Source organism: Mandrillus leucophaeus, unplaced genomic scaffold (genome assembly GCF_000951045.1).
Source record: "Mandrillus leucophaeus isolate KB7577 unplaced genomic scaffold, Mleu.le_1.0 Scaffold61, whole genome shotgun sequence".
In the NCBI taxonomy this organism is placed as follows: Eukaryota; Metazoa; Chordata; class Mammalia; order Primates; family Cercopithecidae; genus Mandrillus; species Mandrillus leucophaeus.
In genome coordinates this window covers 1589931-1612673 of record NW_012106586.1, presented here as the reverse complement: position 1 = coordinate 1612673, position 22743 = coordinate 1589931, and the positions used below count along the sequence as shown (strand labels likewise).

Here is a 22743-nt window from a genome sequence, read left to right as displayed (position 1 = left end):
CACACACACACACACACACACACACACACACACACCCCCACACCCCCGTTAGGGCTACCAAATTAATTCCGCAGTTGCCAGACACAAAATTCACATGTAAAAATCAGTTGTTTTAATACATTAGCAAATGAGCAAATTGAAGAGGAAATTTAAAAAGCAATTCCACTTACAACAGCACCTAAAAGAAGAATTAGGAATAAACTTGACCAAAGAGGCCAAAAATTGATACGCTGAAAGCCACACAAAACTGTTGAAAGATATTAAATAAAATCTAAATAAATGAAAAAAATCCAGTGTTCATGGATAAGAAGAGTTAAAATTGTTAAGATGTCAATGCTATCCAAAATGATTTACAATTCAATGTAATCCCTATTAAAATCCCAAATACATTTCTCTGTTCATAGATGACACGATCTTATACATGAGAAAATGACCCCAAATTACATACACACATACCCTCTCTCTCACTTGTTAGAACAAATTAATTCAGCAAAGCTGCTGGACACAAAATTCACACGTAAAAATCAGTTGTGTTTCAATACATTAGCAAATGATAATATCATACTCAATATCATACTGTATTTCTTGGAGAAACAGAAAAATCCATCCTAAAAGTCACATGGAATCTTAAGAGACACTGAGTAACCAAAACAATCTTGAAAAAGAACAAAGTTGGAAGACTCACACGTTGTGATTTCAAAAGTTACAACACAACTACAGTAATCAAAACAGTACTGACATAAGGACAGACACACAGACACATGGAATAAAATAGAAAGCTCAGAAATAAACTTTCACTTTTAACAAGGGTGCCAATACCATTCAATGGCGAAAGGACAGTCTTTTCAACGAATAGTGCTGGGAAAACTGGATATCCAATTCAAAATAATGAAGCTGGGCCCTTACCTTATACTTTGTACAAAAATTAACTCAAAATGAATCAAAGATGTAAACCTATAAAACTCTTAGAAGTAAGTACAGGGAAGAAACATGATGTCAGATTTGGTAATGACATCTTGGATATGACACCAAAAGCACAAGCAACAAAAGAAATAATAATTAAATTGGTCTTCATAAAATTAAAAACTTGTGGAACAAAGGACACTATCAAGAAAGTGAAAAGACAACCCACAAAATGGGAGAAAATACGGCCAGTCTTGGAACACGGGTGTGAACTGTACAGTTCCAGTTATGTGCGAATTTTTTCCACCTCTGCCAGCCCTGAGACAGCAAGAGCAACTCCTGCTCTTCCTCAGTCTATTCAACACGAAGATGATGGGCATGAAGACTTGTATAATGATCCACATTCGGTTAATGAACAGTAAATATATTTTCTCTTTATGATTTTTAATAACTCTTTTCTCTAGCTTACTTTAAGAATACAGTATCAAATACATATACAAAATATATGTTAGCTGTTTATTATTAAGGCTTCTAATCAACAGTAGGCTATTAGTAAAGTTTTGTGGAAATCAAAAGTTATAAGCAGACTGAGTGTTGAGGCTCATGCCTGTAATCTCAGCACTTTGGGAGGCTGAGGCAGGAGGACTGTTTGAGACCAGGAGTTCAAAACCAACCTGGACAACATAGCAAGACCCTGTCTCTAAAAAGAAAAAAAAAAAAAAAAAAAAATTTCGAGGTGTGGTGCATGCCTGTAGTCCTAGCTACTTGGGAGGCTGAGACAGGAGACCACTTCAGTCCAGGAGTTACAGGCTGTAGTTAGCTACGATCTTGCCACTGCACTCCATCCTAAGCAACAGTGCTGGACCTTGTCTCAAGAAAGGAAAAAAAAAATTAGTTACACGCAGATTTTTGACTGCACAGGTGTTGGTATCCACCACCACCACTTGGTTCAAGGATCAACTGCATTTGTAAGTCATATATCTCATAAGAATTTAGTATCTAGAATACATAAAACTCCTACAATCCAGCAGCAAAATAAACAACCCAATTTAAAAAATGGACAAGGGGTTGGGCATGGTGAATCATGCTTGTAATCCCAGCACTTTGGGAGGCCAAAGTGGGAGGATCACTCTGGCCCAGGAGTTCAAGGCCAGCCTGGGTTACCTAGCGAGACTCTGTGTCTACAAAATAATAATTAGCCAGGTGTGGTGGTGTGTGCCTGTAGTACTAGCAATATGGGAGGCTGAGGCTAGAGGATCCCTTGAGCCTAGGAGATTGAGGCTGCAGTGAGCTTACGATCATGCCACTGCATTCTAGCCTGGGCGACAGAGTGAAGCCCTGTGTTTAAAAAATAAAAAAACAACAACAAGTTTTAAAAATTTAAAAAAATAAATGGATAAATGACTAGAATGGCTATTTCTTCAAAGATACACAAATGGTCAATAAATAAGGACATGTAAAGATGTTCAGTATCGCCGGCCATTAGGGAAATGCAGATCAAAATCACAAAGTGACACCACTTCACACTTACTAAGAATGCTATTATTCAAAAGAAGACACTGATGCGACCAACAAACAAACGAAAAAAAGCTCATCATCACTGGTCACTAGAGAAATGCAAATCAAAAGCACGATGAAATACCATCTCACACCAGTTAGAATGGTGATCATTAAAAAGTCAGGAAACAACAGATGCTGGAGAGGATGTGGAGAAACAGGAACACTTTTATACTGTTGGTGAGAGTGTAAATTAGTTCAACCAGTGTGGCGATTCCTCAAGGATCTAGAACCAGAAACCCATTTGACCCAGCAATCCCAATACTGGGTATATACCGAAAGGATTAGAAATCATTCTACTATAAAAACACATACGGCCGGGCACGGTGGCTCAAGCCTGTAATTCCAGCACTTTGGGAGGCCGAGACGGGTGGATCACAAGGTCAGGAGATCGAGACCATCCTGGCTAACACGGAGAAACCCCGTCTCTACTAAAAAAAAAATACAAAAAAACTAGCCGGGCGAGGTGGCGGGCGCCTGTAGTCCCAGCTACTCGGGAGGCTGAGGCAGGAGAATGGCGTGAACCCGGGAGGCGGAGCTTGCAGTGAGCTGAGATCCGGCCACTGCACTCCAGCCTGGGCGACAGAGTGAGACTTCGTCTCAGAAAATAAAAATAAAAATAAAAAAGACACATACACATGTATGTTTATTGCAGCACTATTCACAATAGCAAAGACTTGGAACCAACCCAAATGTCCATCAATGATAGACTGGATAGAGAAAATATGGCACATATACACCATGGAATACCATGCAGACTTTAAAGGGTAAGTCACGTCCTTTGCAGGGACATTCTCAGCAAGCTAACACAGGAACAGAAAACCAAACACCACATGTTCAGTCATAAGTGGGAGTTAAACAATGAGAACACCTGGACACAGGGAGGGGAACATCACACACCGGGGCCTGTTGTGGGGTAGAGACAAGGGGAGAGATAGCATTAGAAGAAATACCTAATGTAGATGACGGGGATGGGTGCAGCAAACCACCATGGCACATATATACCTATGTAACAAACCTGCATGTTCTGCACATGTATCCCAGACCTTAAAGTATAACAATAATAAAAAAAGAAAAAAAAACAAGTGTTCATGAGGGTGTGGAGAAATTGGAACCTTGTGGATTGCTGGTAAGAATGTAAAACTGCAGCTGCTATGGAAAATAGTTTGGCAGTTCCCCAAAAAGTTAAACATAAAATTACCATATAATCCAGCAAACATTCCTAGATATTATACATACCAGACGAACTAAAAGCAGAGACCCAAATGATACTTTTATGCCAGTGTCCATAGCAGCATTATTCACACAGGCCAAAAGGTGGAAACAATCCAAATGGCCATCAACAGATCAATGGATAAACAAAATGTAGTATATCCATACATGGAATATCATGCAGCCATATAAATGAATGAAATTCTGATACATCCTACATAATAGGAACCTTGAAAACATTAAGTTGAAGTGAAAGAAGCCAGATCCAAAAGGAAACACTGTATATGATTTCACTTAGGAGGTACCTAGAATAGGCAATTTCAGAGAGACAGAAAGTAGAACAGAAGTTCATCAGGGACTAGGGGAGAACAAATGGTATGTGATTGTTTCATAGGTACAGGGCTTTTGTTTGAGATAAATAAAAAGCTCTGAAAATGGATGCACAACACTTCATGTCCTTAATGGCACTGGAATCGTATACTGAACAATTATTAAAAACTATAAAATTATATTAGGTATATTTTACCATAAAAGACACTGTAAAAAATCAACAAAAGGAATAAATGCAAACCCTAACCTAGATAAGCCGACTCCACAACTCATCTGAGGAGCCACTACAGTGTGATGCGGTGCTTGAGATGACAGGTTCTGAAGCTGCACAGCCTAGGTCAATCCTGGCTCTACCCTTTCAGAGCTGTGTAACCTTCACACAGTTGCAAGATGCTTCATCTCTGTGGTTAGGGTCCCCACATTCACATGGAGACAACAGTGTCTTTCTCACAGGATTGTGCAAAGATTAATTAGTTAATTCACTTAAAGTCTTAAGGGCCTTATGATGAGTGAAATCATATAAAGCACCCAGAAATCAATAAGGATGAACTATTATTGTTACTATCTAAATGTATCAGTCACACATCCAAAGTTCAATACAAAATGCCTTTAATCTGTGTCTATTTTGTGTTCAAATTCAGAAAACACCTAATAATAATCAGCAAATTTTCAGATGTACAGGTTAGAAAAACTTTATCATTATATTTCTATTTGCTAACTCTATATGCTTTCCTAGTCTCCAGATTTCAGAAGGTAGCAAGAAACATTTATACATTAATTATCCTTCACTGTTCTTTCAATTTATGATAATCATGTGAACTTGTTTGAAGTTGCAACAACTAAGAAATTTAAATGTACAGAAGATTAACAGTGGTATGTTTGCTCTAACTAAAATTGACAGTAGACACTCATTCTTGTTATACATGTCTAATTAAAATTTTAAAATTTCATTTAAAAACACATTATATACTTACCAACTGAAGGTAGAAATCTCCAGGACTATTTATATGACAAACCGTTACTGAAACATCTGTCATTTCTTTAGGCAAAATAGGTGGATGATAGTGTAAAGTAGTATTTTTTTCAAAATGACTTCTTAGTGATTGTGACTTAAACCTAATTAAAAGCATAATGAAAAGCGTAAGCAGGGTCTCACCTTGTCACCCAGCCTGGAGTGCAGTGGTGTGATCATGGCTCACTGCAGCCTCTACCCTTCTGGGCTCAAGCAATCCTCCCACCTCAGCCTCCCAAGTAGCTGGAACCACAGGGGCATGCCACCACACCTGGCTAATTTTTGTAGGGACAGGGTCTCCCTACATTGCCCAGGTTGACCCTGAACTCCTGGGCTCAGGCGATCTTACTGTCTTCGCCTCCCAAAGTGCTGGGATACAGGTGTAAGCCAACCATACCTGGCCAACCCATTTTCTTAATCTCTCTTCTCTCAGTGACTTGATCTAAAGGAAGGAGTTGCACATGTACTGACTTATTTACCAAAAGCATTCATCTTCTAATTTCTTTCTTCTAAAATTTCTCGGTATTGTCTTCAATTATCAAACCAGGTTAAAAAGGTATCAAGTCTCAAAACTTTAGAGCTGCGCTTTCACATCATACTTAGATTCAAAGCTGCTTCTGTTCTTTGTGTTACATTGATATCTGTGGTCTGTGGTAGCAATTGGTGACGTCAGCTGAAGGGTCTCTGTGGCCCCCTCCAGCTCCAAGATGACTTTTATTTTTCTAGAATGGAACCTGCTTGGGTTCCATTCCCAATCATCCAGGGTAAAAATTAGATTCTTTGACTACCTCTATGGCTACTTAAGTCATCAGAAATGATGTTCAGGCAGGGCATTGTGTCTCACGCCTGTAATCCCAGCACTTTGGAAGGCCAAGGTGGGCAGGAGTTCAAGACCAGCCTGGACATCACGGTGAAACCCTGTCTCTGCTAAAAACACAAAAATTAGCCAGGAGTGGTGGTGTGTGCCCGTAATTCCAGTTACTTGGGAGGCTGAGGCATGAGAATCACCTGAACCTGGGAGGCAGAGGTTTCAGTGAGCTGAGGCTGTGCTACTACACTCCAGCCTGGGTGACTCTGTCTCAAACAAACAAAAAGAAATGATGGACAAATAAACTTTAAACATCTGTTCTAGATTCATACATTAAATATAGGGTAGTGATCATGAACTCATTCCAAAGGCTAGAAAATTTAGGAAAATTTAGGAAAAGCTATAATTCTTGAAACCCTCATACAGCTGCTTATAAAGTTATCAAGAGTTCAAAAGATGTTATTTACACATACTTTATATTTTGAGCTACCTTAATTTCTCTAATTTTTCTAATTTTCTTTTTTCTTTACAGACAGGGTCTCACTCTGTCACCCAACCTGGAGTACAGTGACAAGAGCACAGCTCAAACTCCTGGGCTCAACAAACCTCCCACCTCACTCCTGACCGGAGAAGCTGGACTACAGGTGCAGGCCCCCAGGCCTGGTTAATTTCTTTCTGTATGTCTTTGTAGAGATGAGGTCTAGCTATGTTGCCCAGGCTGGTCTCAAACTCATGACCCCAAGGAATCCTCCCTCCTTGGCCTCCCACAGAGCTAGAATTACAGTTAGGAGCTGCCCTGTCCAGCCTATTTTCTTAAATCCAATGATCTGAATGCAGTTTTCACAGACAACAACTGTACTTAGAAAAGTCTAAAAGCAGTATTTTTAACTTCTTCAGGTATGTTAAGGTTTACTTTAGAGACATGGTTTTTAAAGGCAAAGTCTGCTACTTATTTATAGCTATAATCTCAAAGAATATTTAAGTTTTAATAAGTTACTTACTTTGCTAGTTCCATAAAAACTAGTGCATCTCTAAGAGACACAGGCATATCACTGCTTATTTTATTTGGTGGTGGTTTTTGCAGATCTACAATAAGCACACCATCTTCTTCTCTAAAAACTTTCATTGAAACAGCCTTGTTATTAACCATTTTCAAAAATTCCACTTTAGCTTCCTCTTCCCAGCCTTCATTCTGGGCAAAAAAGCAAAATTCCATAGTAATTAGTCATTATTAAGTGTCTCTAATGTTACAATGTTCTGGATTTAGGTTTGTACCAAACACAGACGCAACTGTGAGCAAAATGAACCAACCACAGACATTAAGAAACAGCCAGGGAAGGCCGGGTGTGGTGGCTCACGCCTGTAATCCCAGTACTTTGCAAGGCCGAGGTGGGCAGGAGTTCAAGACCAGCCTGGCCAAGATGGTGAAACCCTGTCTCTACAAAAAATACAAAAATTAGCTGGGCGTGGTGGCGGGTGCCTTTAATCCCAGCTATTCGGGAGGCTGAGGCAGGGGATTGCTTGAACCCGAGAGGCAGAGGTTGCAGTGAGCCCAGATCGTGCCACTGCACTCCAGTCTGGGTGACAGAACAAGACACCATGTCAAAAAAAAGAAAAAAAGAAAAGAAAGAAGAAAAGAAAGAAAAAAAGAAACAGCCAGGGCCACAAACTTAGGGGCAGTCTTTTTGAATGTACAATGTGCATATACCTTCACTTTATAAATATATTCTCGAGGTTTTACTTTAGAGTTTAGTTTTACTTTTGAATAGGAATATGAAGGTTATAAACAAAGATCTCAAAATCAAAGAAATAAGTATTCTATTTTCCACTTAGATGAAAATTCAAAAGGTAATTTTGAAAATATAGGTATGGCTAAAAAAAAATTTAAAAATTTACAATCATCATCAGTTAATCCAGTTTCCATTACTAGCAATACATAAGATTTATGCTACTTAAGTGATTTTTTAAAAAAAATCCACTCACTGGGCAAAAAAATTTTCTTTTGAGACAGGGTCTTACTCTGTCACCCAGACCGGTACGCAGTGGCATAATCTCAGCTCATGCAATCTCTGCCTCCCAAGCTCAAGTGATCCTTCCACATCAGCCTCCATGGTGTATCACCATGCCTGGCTAATTTTTGTATTTTTGGTAGACAGGGTCTCGCCATGTTGCCCAGGCTGGTCTCAAACTCCTGAACCCAAGCAATCCTCCCACTTCAGCCTCCTAAAGTGCTGGAATTACAGCCTTGGGCCACCACACCCAGCCAAAAAAGTTTTTATCTTGATCTTTGAACATTTAAGTACCATATCGAAAGTAAATTCATGATCAAAACCAGAAATTCCTTAAAAACAAAAAAAAGAGAATAGCTTTCTGAACTTTTTATGATTATAAATGTAAAATCCACTCAGTGTAAAAAATGCAAGAAGTTAAAAAAGAGAAAATTAAAAACAAAACACCATTTTAAAGAAAACACCAGTGCTATTACTTCTGTGTTTCCTTTTTTTATTAACTTATTTGTTATTTCAAATATGTATTGAATGCCTTCTATGTGGCAGGTGATCTGCTAAATGCTGGGAATACAACGATGAGCAAAGACAGACTCCTGCTCTCACAGACCTTGTAAGAATAGAACTGCTTAACATGTATTGTTACAATTTCTGTCTCTTAAGAGTTTACAATCTTGCTGGAGAACAGATTTTCATAAATAATACAAAACGCAGAATGCAATATGGCCATTAAATAGAGTAATAAAGGGCAATGGAAATAAGAAAATACTGTAGAGAAACACACACCACACCACAAACTTATTTCTCTGGACAGTTGAGTCCAAAATTACTGGTTTGCTTGGATTCTTAACCAATCATTATGTTAATATATGCTTATTCAACTCAATTTCCCATTAAAAATATTTTCAATTGTGGAAACTGAAGTTCATTTCCTTTTCTATTAGAAATAATAGTTTAATATGCACTATGTATTTACCAAGATTAGTGGTTCCCTGAGGCTATACTTAGCAATCTAATTGGCAACACATAGCTACAACTGTAATAGCCTCTGAAGGAAAAAATAAAGTCTCACTTACTGAATTCTGTGGAACAATGTCTTTCAATGAGCATGGTTGTGCTAACGGCTGGATGTCTTCTAGCAGCCCTTCAATATATGGTTCAGATTTCCTTAGAATCAGACATAAATCATTTAGTGCAATATGTTGTTTAGCAGAGTGTTCCGGTCTCACATGGGTATCAACAACTCTAGGAGAAATTCAAGTAATATTTATTAAAAGTAAAGTTTCAAACTTAAATGTGTTTTCCCCCACAGAAGGTATGCATTTCTAAGTATAATTTTTCTTAAGTTACACTTTTTAGAAAGTTACATTCCAAATTCACACTTTCTTACTATATAGATTTAGTTTAGCTTCTATAAGCAGAGATACTGTTTTCCTCCACAGAATGAAATCTCAGCTACATTTGTACTTTCATATATTCATTCAATCTGAGCTTACAGGAGATAATGACACTTCCCCCCATATAAATCTATTTATTTATAAAGCTATAACCACTAAGCGATCATGCTATGGTTAATACTGGTCCTTACTACAGAAACATAGCAGTTTGTATTATTTTCCTAGAAGACAGAGAAAACCATTTAAAATACTGACAGTGAGTTAGACAGCATGACACTTTAAAAAACATTAATGAAATTACAGAAGTCTGATTAAAAATTTAACTCAATCATCTATAGCTAACTGTAACATTTTATTTAAAAGAATTAGTTTGTGTATTATTCCCCGCTTAGAAGTGACATAAGAAGAGTACTTAAGTTTGGAATTCCTTTTCTAAGCTCTCCATCTAGTAATACTGGTAAATGATAAAATTTTACGTATCAAGACAACTGTGGAGCAAAATAATAAAACGTGTGTCTTGGAAGTTAAGAATGACAAATTACTTCTCTCTACCTCTAATTTCCTTTATTCTTTGACTCCACCTTCCTCCAAAATGTTTCTAAGCAGGCCAAGAATACATATTATAAAATATCATACCCTGTGACAATCAGGACTTCAGAATTTCCAAAATCTACCATGAATATTTGTATTAGTGCAACTTCATGGACAAATAATCTGGTTGGGCTACAAGGTTTTCTGGTATTTTTACCCTCTATTGGAATTAATTCTGTGATAGTTCCTCGACACCACATTCCATTTTTAATACTGTTGACAAATATTCTTGCACCTAAATGAGGGAAACAAATCATTATCAACATTTATCAAGAAAGACATTTAGTAAGTTTACAGACACGTTAGTTCTACCACGAAAGTCTTAATTCTTTTATTTACTGATGATATACCACTGTGTTCAAGTGCTATGAGGATATAATACAGCATATTATGATAGTTTGTTATACAGAAACAAGCTAAATAGGGAGATAAACATCCAAATACTAAGTTAGCAGTCACTTAATGAGGACCTGCTTCATCAGCAACAAGAACAAAGATGAATGAGACTGTCTTGCCATCAAGAAGCTCAAGAAAGGAAGAGAGACAAGCAAATTACCACAATTACACTGTACTTACAAGCAATACCATCTGTCCTTGTGCATGTACACATGTACACTTACTGACAAAAACACATACTGAAGTTCGTAATGAGAGAAGAAACAATTATCTTCTCTTTGTAAAGGAGAGTGAGAGTAAAACAATGAAAGGCAGCTTGTGAAATGCCAAAATTAATTGGCACCCAGTGGTGTTCAGAGAAGAGGGAAGATGAATTAAGGACTCAGCAGTAGAGGAACACCTTTGCAGGGACCAGTTGGATTACAAATTAATAACCAGGAAAAAAGAAGATCAAACAAACAAAAAAAGGCCCACAGGTGAATGCTTACTATGAGCTCAGAAATGTTCTGTTTTGTCTGAATTCACTTACTCCCCACAACAGCCCTACGAAGGTAGTGTTTCCATCATATAAGTGAGGAAACTGAGGAAGAAAAACTAATCTAGCCCAACTCACATGGCTACTTAGAAGAAGTAGCAGGAGAACTCAGGTAGTCTTAGAGCCCATTTAAACTACGTATTTTGGAAATAATCTGGTAAACTCTGATCACTGATTATATACAGAGAGATGCTGTGTAATCTCCTCTGTATACGCTAATAACAACAGGAATAGTTGAAAAGCACATTATAGGCAACCTTTTAAGTCCTACCAAAACGTTTGGTCTTCAGTTTGTCAGTGACCCTTCTCTTATTTTGCTACACTACTGTACCAACATTCTTAGTTTTAAAATATAGTAAATCCCCACTTAATGTCATTGATACATTCTTAGAAACTGTGACTTTAAGCAAAATGGCATAACAAAACCAATCTTACCACACAGGCTTATTAACATAAACAAGAGTTAAGTTTCCACATGTATTTCTGGTCACAAAAATATCATCAAACTTATAAAGACCCCAAACACTTCTAATATTAAATACTGAAACAAGTGTGAGCTACACGTACATTTAAGAAAGATGAACAAGAAAGATATTTATTCAATTTTTGGTGAATCAGTGAGTGATGGCAGTCATAGTGGTAGTGGGTTAACTCAAAGAATTACAGCTTGCAAAGTGAGAATTGTGAGGAGTACCTCCTGGTGCCACAGTTCAAAAACAATCATAAATGAGGTGGATTCACAGAGCGCTTTTGTACTGCATGATTTATTGTCATGCATTTGTATAGTTATCAAATACTTTATGAATTTTATGATAATATATATGTATTTATTCATTCTCCAACTCGCTTATTCTAGAGTCGAGGGTGGCTAAAGCCTATTCAGGCAGTTCAGGGCACAAGGTAGGAACCCATTCTGGTCAGAACACCATTCCGTCGCAGGGTAAACACACACACACTCTCTCTCTCTCCCTCCTCCCCTCCACCCCCCCACCCGCCACTCAGACTGGAACAATGTAGACACATCAATTAACCTAATGGGTGCATCTTTAGGATGTGCAAGGAAACCAGAGTACCTGAAAAAACCCACACAGACATGGGCAGAATGTGCAAACTCAACACAGACATTTGCCCAAACCAGGAATTGATTTTTTTCTCATCAAAATTATAATGAGATGTTATTTGAAGACCTGCTGTATATATTCTATAAAACTATTCTTTCTTTCAATGGATAAAAGTCTGCTGAAGCCATTTATTGTTCTTCATAATGAAGTACAGAGGCAGGAAAAGGGAACAAGAGGATACTCTCCTTTCCTAAATCAACAATTCACATTTCTTTCCTTATCACTAATTTCTCAAAATATGAGTGTTTTAATCAGCTATATTTACCTTGCCAACATAATTATTATTAACAACTTAAAGCACAGCCTTTTGGCTTTCTTAGAACATTTTCTGAAAATAAGCTGAGTTATTTTTGGCATGTATTACATTTTAGACATATTATCTGCAACCACAAAAATTAAATTCAGTACTACACTTTCCTCCACTTAGATACTAACAACCTAATATTCCTAGCTCACATGGCATAAAATAAATGTTATTTTTTAAGTTTTAGAATTACTATTCATTTTTGTCAAAGTATATGATGATCCTACTCTTCTGATATCCTGAAAGGCTATACAGATGAGCTGAGAGTGAATCACACTTTTAAACAACTTATCAATCAAGACTAGACAGATAAAACACTTTCAGTATTAGTTACACATAGGTATTGACTGCTATTAACATAATGAGAAAAATACTCTATTAATACAAACGAATCATAGCTTCATCATATTTTAAGGTACAATCAAATTCAGTCAACAACGTTATAAGAAAAATACTCGTAACAAAAGCCTGAAGCATGGCAAATTCACATGTCCTCACAACTAAAAGCCTGACTGAATTTGCTATTACTCTCTGTAGGGCACTGGGAATGGGTGCCACGGGCCTCCTGAATCTTAGGTGCTCAATGCTAGCCCCAACACTCACAACGGCGAGCAAGAGACTGGAGTTACACAAGAAGAATCATCTTAGAGGCACAGTTCTTCATGGAGACAAGGGGACAGGCTACATAACCTGTTACAGGTTTTGTAGTTTTAAAAGCAATTCGCCCTACTATGTAATGGAGTTTCTGTACATATTTCACTCTAAAAATATGCCAACATTCCATCTTAATCCTTAGCTATTTTGCCTAAATAATTTATGTTAAATAATCCTAAAACTTTTATGCTTACTAACAAATGAACTTAAGACTAAAAATCTATATTATAACAAGTCTTATGTGGGCTGGCCAAGTTATTATAATATTTAAATAAATTTGATATTTTAACTTGGACTAATATTTCATTACCTAGTTCCAAAATGTCTGAAGGATCAAGGTGTGAACTCCTATTGCAAAATTCATTCACCTTCTTCTCCAGTACTTTTGCGTCTTTGATTTGTGAATACTTCCGAATGTAGAAATGGCAAGGATCTATTACATGGCTTACAAAAACTAGCTCTGCGGAACCTGGATAAAAATGTTTAAACCACGTTAATAAATCATGAGTTAGAAAATAATTCACAAAAGCTGAACAACTGCTAATAGCCTCTAAAAGAGTGTCTTATGGCATTGTGAACTCTGGGAATACTGCACGTAGGCCCCAGGAAGTAGTCCAAGCACTAAATGATTGATAAAACAAATGGATCACTTTCAACAATGAATTCTTTAGTAACCTGAACTATAAATACTTCATATTACTTGCAAAATATGCTACATAAGTGGAATCATAGTCCATGTAATAGTTAAGATTCTAAAGTCTGCGTATATACTGTAACTCTACTGTATTACAAAAGTTCAGTTTATTTATGAACATATTTGGAACTCAGAACCCCTACTGATAATGATTAGGTTTCTAGGATAGCCTATAAAACCCACTTCCATCTATACCCTACCTATAGAACCAACACAGCTCATAGCCACTCTGACTCCCAAGTCTTATAAATCAGGTTAGTCTTATAAATTAGATGTGAAAAAATGTTTAGGCAAAGCCGAAGCACTAAGCAGCATTTAGGGGAACGTGCGTGCTTTTCGGTGGGGCAAGTAGAGGTAAAGACAGTCAGAAAATTTTCTTAAGTCAAGTGTCTTCACTAATATGAAAAGATCTCCAAAGTATAATGTTAAGGAAGGAATGCAAAAAACAAAACAGTGGTATGCTGCGTTTTGTGTATAAAAAAGAACCCCCGCTGTCCACATAGAGAGAGAGAGGGAGAGAGAAGGTTGGAAAAATAATTTGTGTATGTTTATTTGTAAATGCATAAGGAAAATCTGGAAGAGATGGAGACACTGAATAGAATGGGAGCAGGATGGGGGGAAGTTTCACATAATATTTTAATATATATTTAATTTTTGAATGAGGTAAATGTTTACATGGTAAAACTGTTTAAAAAACAAAGACTAGGGGGAGTAGAAATGAATATAGCCAAGTATAGACAGATGACAGAAACTGAACAAATGCATCATTTTAACTATCCAATAGAAAATATAAAGAATAATGCCCATATTTAGGGTGGGATAAAAAGACAAATACATACAACTGGGGTGATATCTGAGGGAAGCATAAATTTTGGAAATATTCCTGGCTGGGCACGATGGCTCACGCTTATAATCCTAGCATTTTGGAAGGCCAAGGAGGGAGGATCGTTTGAGGACAGGAGTTTGAGACCAGCCTAGCCGACATGGTGAAACTCCATCTCTACTAAAAATACAAAAATTAGCTGAGCGTGGTGGTGCATGCCTATAATCCCAGCTACTCCAGAGGCTGAGGCACGAGAATCATTTGAGCCTGAGGAAGTTGCAGTGAGCCAAGATCATGCCACTGCATTCCAGCCTGGGAAACAGAATAAGACTCTGTCTCAAAAAATATTTTTTTGTTGGGGGGAATATTTCTGCCAGAGTCAAAACATTCATTTATTCATTCATTCGAGATGAGGTCTCACTCTGTTACCCAGGGTGGAGTGCAGTGGTGTGACCTCAGCTCATTGCAAGCTCCGCCTCCCAGGCTCAAGTGATCCTCCTACCTCAGCCTCCTGAATAGCTGAGACCACAGCTGCGCACCACCACACCCACTTATGTTTTTGTATTTCTTTGTAGAGACAGGGTTCACCATGTTGTCCAGGCTGGTTTCGAACTCCTAAGCTCAAACCATCCACCCGCCTCGGCCTCCCAAAGTGCTGCGATTACAGGTGTGAGCCATGGTGTCTGGCCCCAGAATTAAAACTTTTAACATTAGAAAGTAATATGTTTTAGTTATCAGTGAAATTCACTTTACTTACTACCTCACACGAGGTAAGAGTTACTACACATACAGTAAACTCCACTACATCAAGCTCAGACAGTTGTTACAGTACCTGCTTTTGATCCGAAAGGAACAGATGAGTTTTTCTGAAGCAGCTTTTCTGGATATCTAGGTGTCTCCCCAAGATCATCGGTGCTGCATGCTTCATCAAAATAAGAAATAAAGACAACTTGTACTAACTATGTTAATGTTAACAATGACATGCTAGTTTTTAAAAACCTGTACTGAAACTGGCAAAATACTGGAATGGCAACACCCATTGTATCAGTGAATAAAGTTATTACAGGTATCTTAAGTAATTGAGACAACAATGATAATACAGTGGAAAGAAGTGTGTTTTTAAAAATGTAATTCTGGAGAGTCAACCAATAAAATAGACAACAGGTAGGGGAAAATAAAAGCTGATCTTGAAAAATGGTCTTAAAGGAGACTATCAGTATAAAACTACATAGTAGAGTATCTCACTCCATGTTAATGGAAAGAATATTGACATGGGAAATGTAATTAAATACAACTGTGATATATTTAAATGTTATAAAATAGACAACATTACAATCATGATAGTTTATATTAAATCTCATAACAAAGATTGAAGATGTTCTTAATTCAAAGAAAGTAATAAGACTATGTCCACAAATCACATCTCTCTCATTTATTTATATCTTTTATACAAGACTTATATGTGAGAACACTAAAAAATCTCAAAATACCCTAATTAAACCAGATATTAATTTATACCTCAGAGGTTAGCTATATTACTGCATCAAAAATAAAAATTATCCAGCTCTGGAAAATGTGAGGGGAGGGGCATGGAATGAACAGGTTTTAACTCATAATGAGGAATAAGATTATAACAGGCCGGGCACGGTGGCTCAAGCCTGTAATCCCAGCACTTTGGGAGGCCAAGACGGGCGGATCACGAGGTCAGGAGATCGAGACTATCCTGGCTAACACAGTGAAACCCCATATCTACTAAAAAAATACAAAAAAACTAGCCGGGCGAGGTGGCGGGCGCCTGTAATCCCAGCTACTCGGGAGGCTGAGGCAGGAGAATGGCGTAAACTTGGGAGGCGGAGCTTGCAGTGAGCCGAGATCCAGTCACTGCACTCCAGCCTGGGCAACAGAGTGAGACTCCATTTCAAAAAAAAAAAAAGAGAGAAAAAAAAAGATTATAACAGCAATTATGTTTCGTTAAATGCATGGTCGAAAAAGGTACCAACTGTGTCTAATTACAGATACAAGATGTTTCCCTCCTGCTTTTGCATTTTTACTTACTTTCCATGTTATCTTCAATAATTTCTTCAATTATCACATCAGGGCTAGATCCCATCTGAGGTAACACAGCAATGGTTTTAGAGGATGCTGTTGCAACAACGTCTTTCTGTGGCTGGAAGATTTTTGCTTCTAAATGTACATCATTTGTCTCAGGTTGCAAAGGAGGTGGTGGTGCTTCATTGGTTACAACAGACATGTCAACCTTTTTCTTTTCTAGTGGTGGGTATGTATCATAACAAGAAAGTCCCTTTTTGTTATTATATTTCTTTTGAATATTCTGTCTAATTTCATTTTCTTGGGGATAACATCTGTTTAAAAATGCAGAGACATAAGCTTATGAATACAGAGGTATATGGTACAACCATAAGTCACTAGAAACTTCCACCATGGCCATTAATCTGAATCTTTTGGGCATGATTATTCAATAGCCACTAACCCACTGCCAGTTATTTATCCATTCTACTCCATATTTTTCTATTTTCTCCACATACCCAGATGGTTTTTAGGCTATCAAATCTACAAGTATAGAAATTTTACAATGAGATAAGATTGGGTTTCATGAAGTTTATATTTTAGCTATTCCATGATGGATTTAGCTTATTCACAGATCACTGTTTAACAAGGCACTGTGGAAATAACGACCAACAAAGCCAGTTGGGCTTAGCAATGATACATGTTTATCTGCCTCTTCCAACAGAGGACATACATTTAACTAAGAAAAATTGATATATGTTGAAGTCCAAATACCTAAGAGTCATATATATGTACACAACCTTGCAATCTAAATATCTCTTTTCATAACTTTTATTAGACCTGAGACATTCAACATTATTAATCAGCTCCAGTGTCATAAACCTCTGCTTTGACTTGTACGACACCACTTCTGTTCCCCTTCAACTTCTGTCTGCTCCGTCTCAAGTTCTTTTACAGATTACTCTTTCCCTGCTTTAAATTTTAGTATCTTTCCAGGGTACTGTCCTTGACCTGTTTGAATACCTGCTCTTACTGTGCAAACCCATAGTTTAACTATCATTTGTAATCAGTACATGCAGGTTACAGTAATACTTTCCCTAAAAACTGAGAAAGAATTTAAAAGGCAGCTCTCAGAGTTAAATGTAAAGCAGAAGATCAGTACAGATTCTTAAAGAGGCAGAGTAGTTTTTAGTGTCTTAGAAATGCTTGATTGTAACCATATTCAAGTTGTAAAAATGTCAAGAAGAACGTATTGATTGCAAAGGTTGTTGATTATCCATGTAAGCATAAAGTCAAGCTACAAAAGTAAATCTGGGGCAGGGCTCTCCCAAGCATGGAGAAATATGACTGAGCCGAAGGACTGGTATTCCACTTCCTCTGGCAAAGTCTTCCCTTTGATGGAGAGGAATCTCATCAGCTATCTCAGCCTAATTCTATTAAGCTATTTGATTAATTTTATTCCCTTTAATCAAAAATGATTACAAAAAAAGTAACTTCTGACAAGTTAGCTCCTCAGTTCTAGTCCCTGTTTACAATTGTATTTACCCATTAAGTTAACGAACTGGCATTTTGACTACATATCAGTTCTGTGACCTCAGCTTGTATGAATTTACCTGGCTTAGAGTATACATCATCCTATGTGCTTCTGAAATGGTAATACTGTGAGCCAGACTAATTTGTTCCCTGAGGTAACAAACGTGACGCTTCTCTCGGGAGACCATTTCCATTGGAAACAATCCACCTACAATGAACCAACTTACTTCTTTATGGGGGGTTTCTACATCTATATTCTGATTACCCCTAAACCCAGACAGAATCAAGTCCAAGTTCTCCTAAGTTTCAGCATTCATATACAATTAAGCTGTACATATTTCTCCCCAGAAAGCTGGTAAACAGTAAGTACTCAACATACTATCTTCCCCCTCCCAACTTACTTTTCTTCCTGTATTCCTAATCTTGATGAATAATACCACAATCCACCGACTTAGTCACCAAAGCGAGCCCTGTAAACAAACCATTGATGATGCTTCCCTTTTCCTCATGCCTCACATTCAAACATTACTAAGTTTTATTAATTTTCCCTATTTTGCATTTGTCATATCTATTCTCAGTCCCTATCCAGTACTATTAGCTAAGTTTTAGTTCTCATGATTTGCTGAGTCTACTGATATGATGGCCTAAGTGATCCTTCAGCTTTCACTAACATCCTCTTACCCCAAATAATCCCCCAAACGGCCACCAGAATTATCCTTAAAAAATGTAATCTAATTATTTTTACTTTCATGCTTAAAATCTTTTAGTGGCTTTCTACTGCCTAGAACTCTACTGTACAACAGAACTTTTAGTGATAATGGAAATAGGCCGCATTGTCTAATATAGCAGTGCTTTGGTCCAAATGTTTCAAAATTCATGTTGAAACTTAATTCCCATTGTGGTGATATTAAGAGGTGGGGCCTTTGGGGAAATTAATAATCAAGTAATGAGGGCTGTGCCCTCAGGAATGGATTTGTGCTTTACAACAAGTCTGGACAGAACTAGCTTAGGCCCTTCTTCTTCGCTCTTCTGCTCTTCCACCGTGGGAGGACAGTTATTTGTCCCTTTTCCCTCTTCCATGCTTTCTGCCACGTGCGGGCACAGCATACAAGGTGCTATCTTAAAGCAGAGATCAGAGCCCTCACCAAAACCAAAGCTGCCAGCACTCTGATCTTGGGCTTCTCAGCCACCAGGACTGCAAGCAAATAAACACCTGTTCTTTATAAATTACAGAATAATAAACAACATCTGTTCTTTTTAAACTTTGTTATAGTAGCACAAATAGAATAAGACAGGTAGTCACTAACGATATGTGGCTACTGAGCACTTGAAATGTGGGCTAATGGAACTGAGGAACTGGATTTTAATTCTATTTCGTTTTAATTAATTTATGTTTAAATTTAAATAGCCACCCCATTTGACAGCATGGATCGTAAGGTTCAAACATCATTAGACAGCATACAAAGTCTTTAGGACTTAGCATCTATGTATCCTTGGGGACATAGAGAATGGAATTATATACACCATTCCCTGAACCTAGCATGCTATTTCACTGCCCATATATTCACTGCCCATAAGATGCCTACTTCCTTTTTCTCCTCCTTTCTACTTGCTACTTAATTTTAATAGATATGGGAAAAGAAAATACCTTTCCAAGTCCTGTTACCCCAGGAAGAACTGATCATTCCTTTGCTTTGCACCTCAAGTAAATTCTGCATACACTACCCCAGCAATTATGCATTTTATTGTTTACATGTCCTTCTTCCTCTACTTATTGTAATTTCTTTGACATTTATCTCAGTATCTAGGGTGTTAGTTAGTGCCTAGCAGTGTTCAGTGCTTGCTGACTGAATCAATCTCAAAGATAACTTTGACATGTATATTGCTGAATACTGATACCTTCTAGGCCTTTTAAAAAATATTATACATAGAATTTAACTATAGGAACTATTTTGTCCTTTATTTTTCAGCTTTTGAATTACACTAAACATCAATTATTCTGTCTCTTAGATAATGTAGGTACTATCAGACATTAATGGCATGTTACCATGCTTATACTTACTTTGCCGAGTCCCCAAATTCAATCTTTCCCATATTGTTGAACATACAGATGATCTCACTGCAATTCACACTCAACCTATAATAAAAATTAACATATACATAAATGTCCTAATACAAATTTACTAAGTTCTCTAAACAAAAATCAGTTGCTGACATTAATGAATTGAAAAGGAAACATTTAAATAACTTTCTAAATTAGCACAGACTATACTTAATTTGGTTGCTAACTTGGTAAACATTTGTGACCCAAAATTTCAATTTATTATTACTTGCTATTTTAATACATTTAAGTTCTAGCACATCTTTATACTTGTTATTGTCTCCTGAACCATGACTTACTCACCTGGGAGGGTTCCTTAGTTCTGGAGAAGTAACTTGTGCTAATTCACTATCTGATGTTAACTTCAAAGTCCGGATAATCTAGAATTTAAAAAAAAAAAAAAAATCATTCATTTGTGAATCTTGTCACAAATATTGCTGAACAGTAAGATTTTAGAAGTAAAATTGTATCTTTTAGGTATTTCATTAATTAATGCATTCAGGCCCAATTTGGGACACTCAAAGGGATACAAATAAGTGTTTATGCATTTTGGAGATATGTATAAAAGGTAACAATAGACACTAAGAAATAGGACAGAGTTACATGATCAGAGAAAACTGATCAGATTCATTTTGCAACCGCATTGCTATCTTCAAGTGTTTTCTCCTTTTTTGCCCTATTTTCTTAACTAGATTAACTAGGATAAAGACCAAATGTTAACACTTTTTTCTAGTGTCACACGTGTAATTCACAGGAAACGACTACTATTGTTTTAGAACTAAAGCCTGGGACACCTAGCCAAGTAGGGTCATGGCAAATCCTTTCATTTAACGTTAGAGACTTTGGAGGCAGGTAAACTAATGGCGTCTCTTCTATACATCTGATTATCCATGGGGAGTGAGATTCTGAAGAGTCAAAGGTGACTACAGCCAAGATCTGTGCCCTTATGGAGTGAGGCAGAACTCAGCAAATACCTGTGATTAATCTTGTCCTGTCAAACTATCAGAAACATTTTTTGGTTTTTTGCCCAATTTTGCCCCTTAGGCACATGATTAGATGATAGGAGATGGCTGAAGCTGTCTCTTGACTTGCACATTTTGGGATGGAATGGGAAGAGAAAAAGTTGACTAGGATCCTGAATTAAATTTTAAAGTTAAGAGTTGACAGCCATACCTAAATTGTTAATGTGAACAAAACAGAGTCCCATTCAGTTTGCTACCCTTATTTGTCCTCATTTTTTTATTCAGGTGTCCTAGAAACCTAAACTTTAACCTCAATGTCACCTTACTTGCTCTCAGATCAAGTGTTACAAAGACTTAACTGCACTATTTCCCTAACTAGTCAAAAATAACAAAAGGCCATATAAATTTTACAATATTTGTCTTAGATTTCAAACATTATCTTATTGTAACTTAGATTATCCTAACCTATATTGTCATCAATTTAGAATTCTAAACAATAATATAGGTTAGGATAATCTGAAAAACAAATTCTTGTCTTAAATATATTCCAAAGCATGTAAAATAAGCTACCACAGACATAACTCACATTGTAAACTATTAAATTACCTGCTTCAGGTCACAGTACGTTCTCAGAGAAGGTGATAATTGTAATGCTCTTGCTATGTTCATAGCTGCATTCAAATTATTTTTTTTCTCTTCAATGTAGCTTTTAGCCTTTATTAAATTTGATAGATAATCATCAGTAGTTCTTGCAAATTCTTCACACAGGTTCTTTTTCCTTCATTTAAGATTCCAGAGTTATTTTGCAGTATTTCATAAATATTTATAGAAAAGCAGATCTATAGTATCTTGAAGAGTAAGTTCAGTAGTTGATGAATTTTACATAATATGGTTAAATGAGGCATACAGTAACTGAACTGTATCTGAAAGGGTACTTTTACTTGTTGATAAAATTAACATATAACATGGTAAGTGAGGTATTAAATTGAACTGAAATGTATTACAGCTAAAAGCTATGTATACATAGTTAGAGAAAAGCAAATTTTGTAGAAGGCAGGAGATCATAAGTAGAGACATACAATAGACCATCTAAGGCCTGGAGGAGAATCTGAGCTCAGACTCTTTAGGACATTAAGACATATAAAAGCAGTTGTACATACAGGGGAATTGAAAAAGCCACACTGAGGCCCAGGCAAGATGCATGCTCAGAAAACATCTGAGAAGATCTTAAGCCTGACCTCAGGCTGATCTCAAGGCTCAGGGCACACACAACCACTCAGTGAAGGACTATTACATTAAGAACCAGTCTGCAAAGACTGGGGAAGGTGGCTATTTTCTCAAATGCCCAATTTCAACAAAAATACCACAAGGCACACGAAGGAAAAGAAAAACATGCTCATTCAAAGGAAGAAAACAGAATAGTAAAAACAGTTCTCAAAGCAGCACAGGCACTGGACTCAATAGGCTTAAAACAACTGTCTTAAATATGCCTAAAGAGCTAAAGGAAAACATAGATAAAGAACTACAGGGCCGGGCGTGGTGGCTCAAGCCTGTAATCCCAGCACTTTGGGAGGCCGAGACGGGCAGATCACGAGGTCAGGAGATCAAGACTACCCTGGCTAACACGTTGAAACACCATCTCTACTAAAAAAAATACAAAAAACTAGCCGGGCGAGGTATCAGGCGCCTGTAGTCCCAGCTACTCGGGAGGCTGAGGCAGGAGAATGGCGTAAACCCAGGAGGCGGAGCTTGCAGTGAGCTGAGATCGCGCCACTG

General features: G+C 37.2%; 1 protein-coding gene across 2 annotated transcripts in view; it reads right to left on the bottom strand.

Annotated features, from left to right (window-relative positions):
* Positions 1 to 22743, bottom strand: part of RNF17 (ring finger protein 17) — a 118548-nt gene that overhangs the window by 70085 nt on the left and 25720 nt on the right. For both annotated transcript variants that reach the window (XM_011999939.1, XM_011999940.1), the window contains exons 7-15: positions 21574 to 21745; positions 20309 to 20385; positions 19967 to 20041; positions 16399 to 16706; positions 13137 to 13295; positions 9862 to 10051; positions 8905 to 9073; positions 6824 to 7014; positions 4977 to 5118 (exon numbers count right to left, since the gene is read on the bottom strand). In XM_011999939.1, the coding sequence (XP_011855329.1) occupies positions 4977 to 5118; positions 6824 to 7014; positions 8905 to 9073; positions 9862 to 10051; positions 13137 to 13295; positions 16399 to 16706; positions 19967 to 20041; positions 20309 to 20385; positions 21574 to 21745 (1483 nt within the window). The remainder of the gene's footprint in view (positions 1 to 4976; positions 5119 to 6823; positions 7015 to 8904; positions 9074 to 9861; positions 10052 to 13136; positions 13296 to 16398; positions 16707 to 19966; positions 20042 to 20308; positions 20386 to 21573; positions 21746 to 22743) is intronic.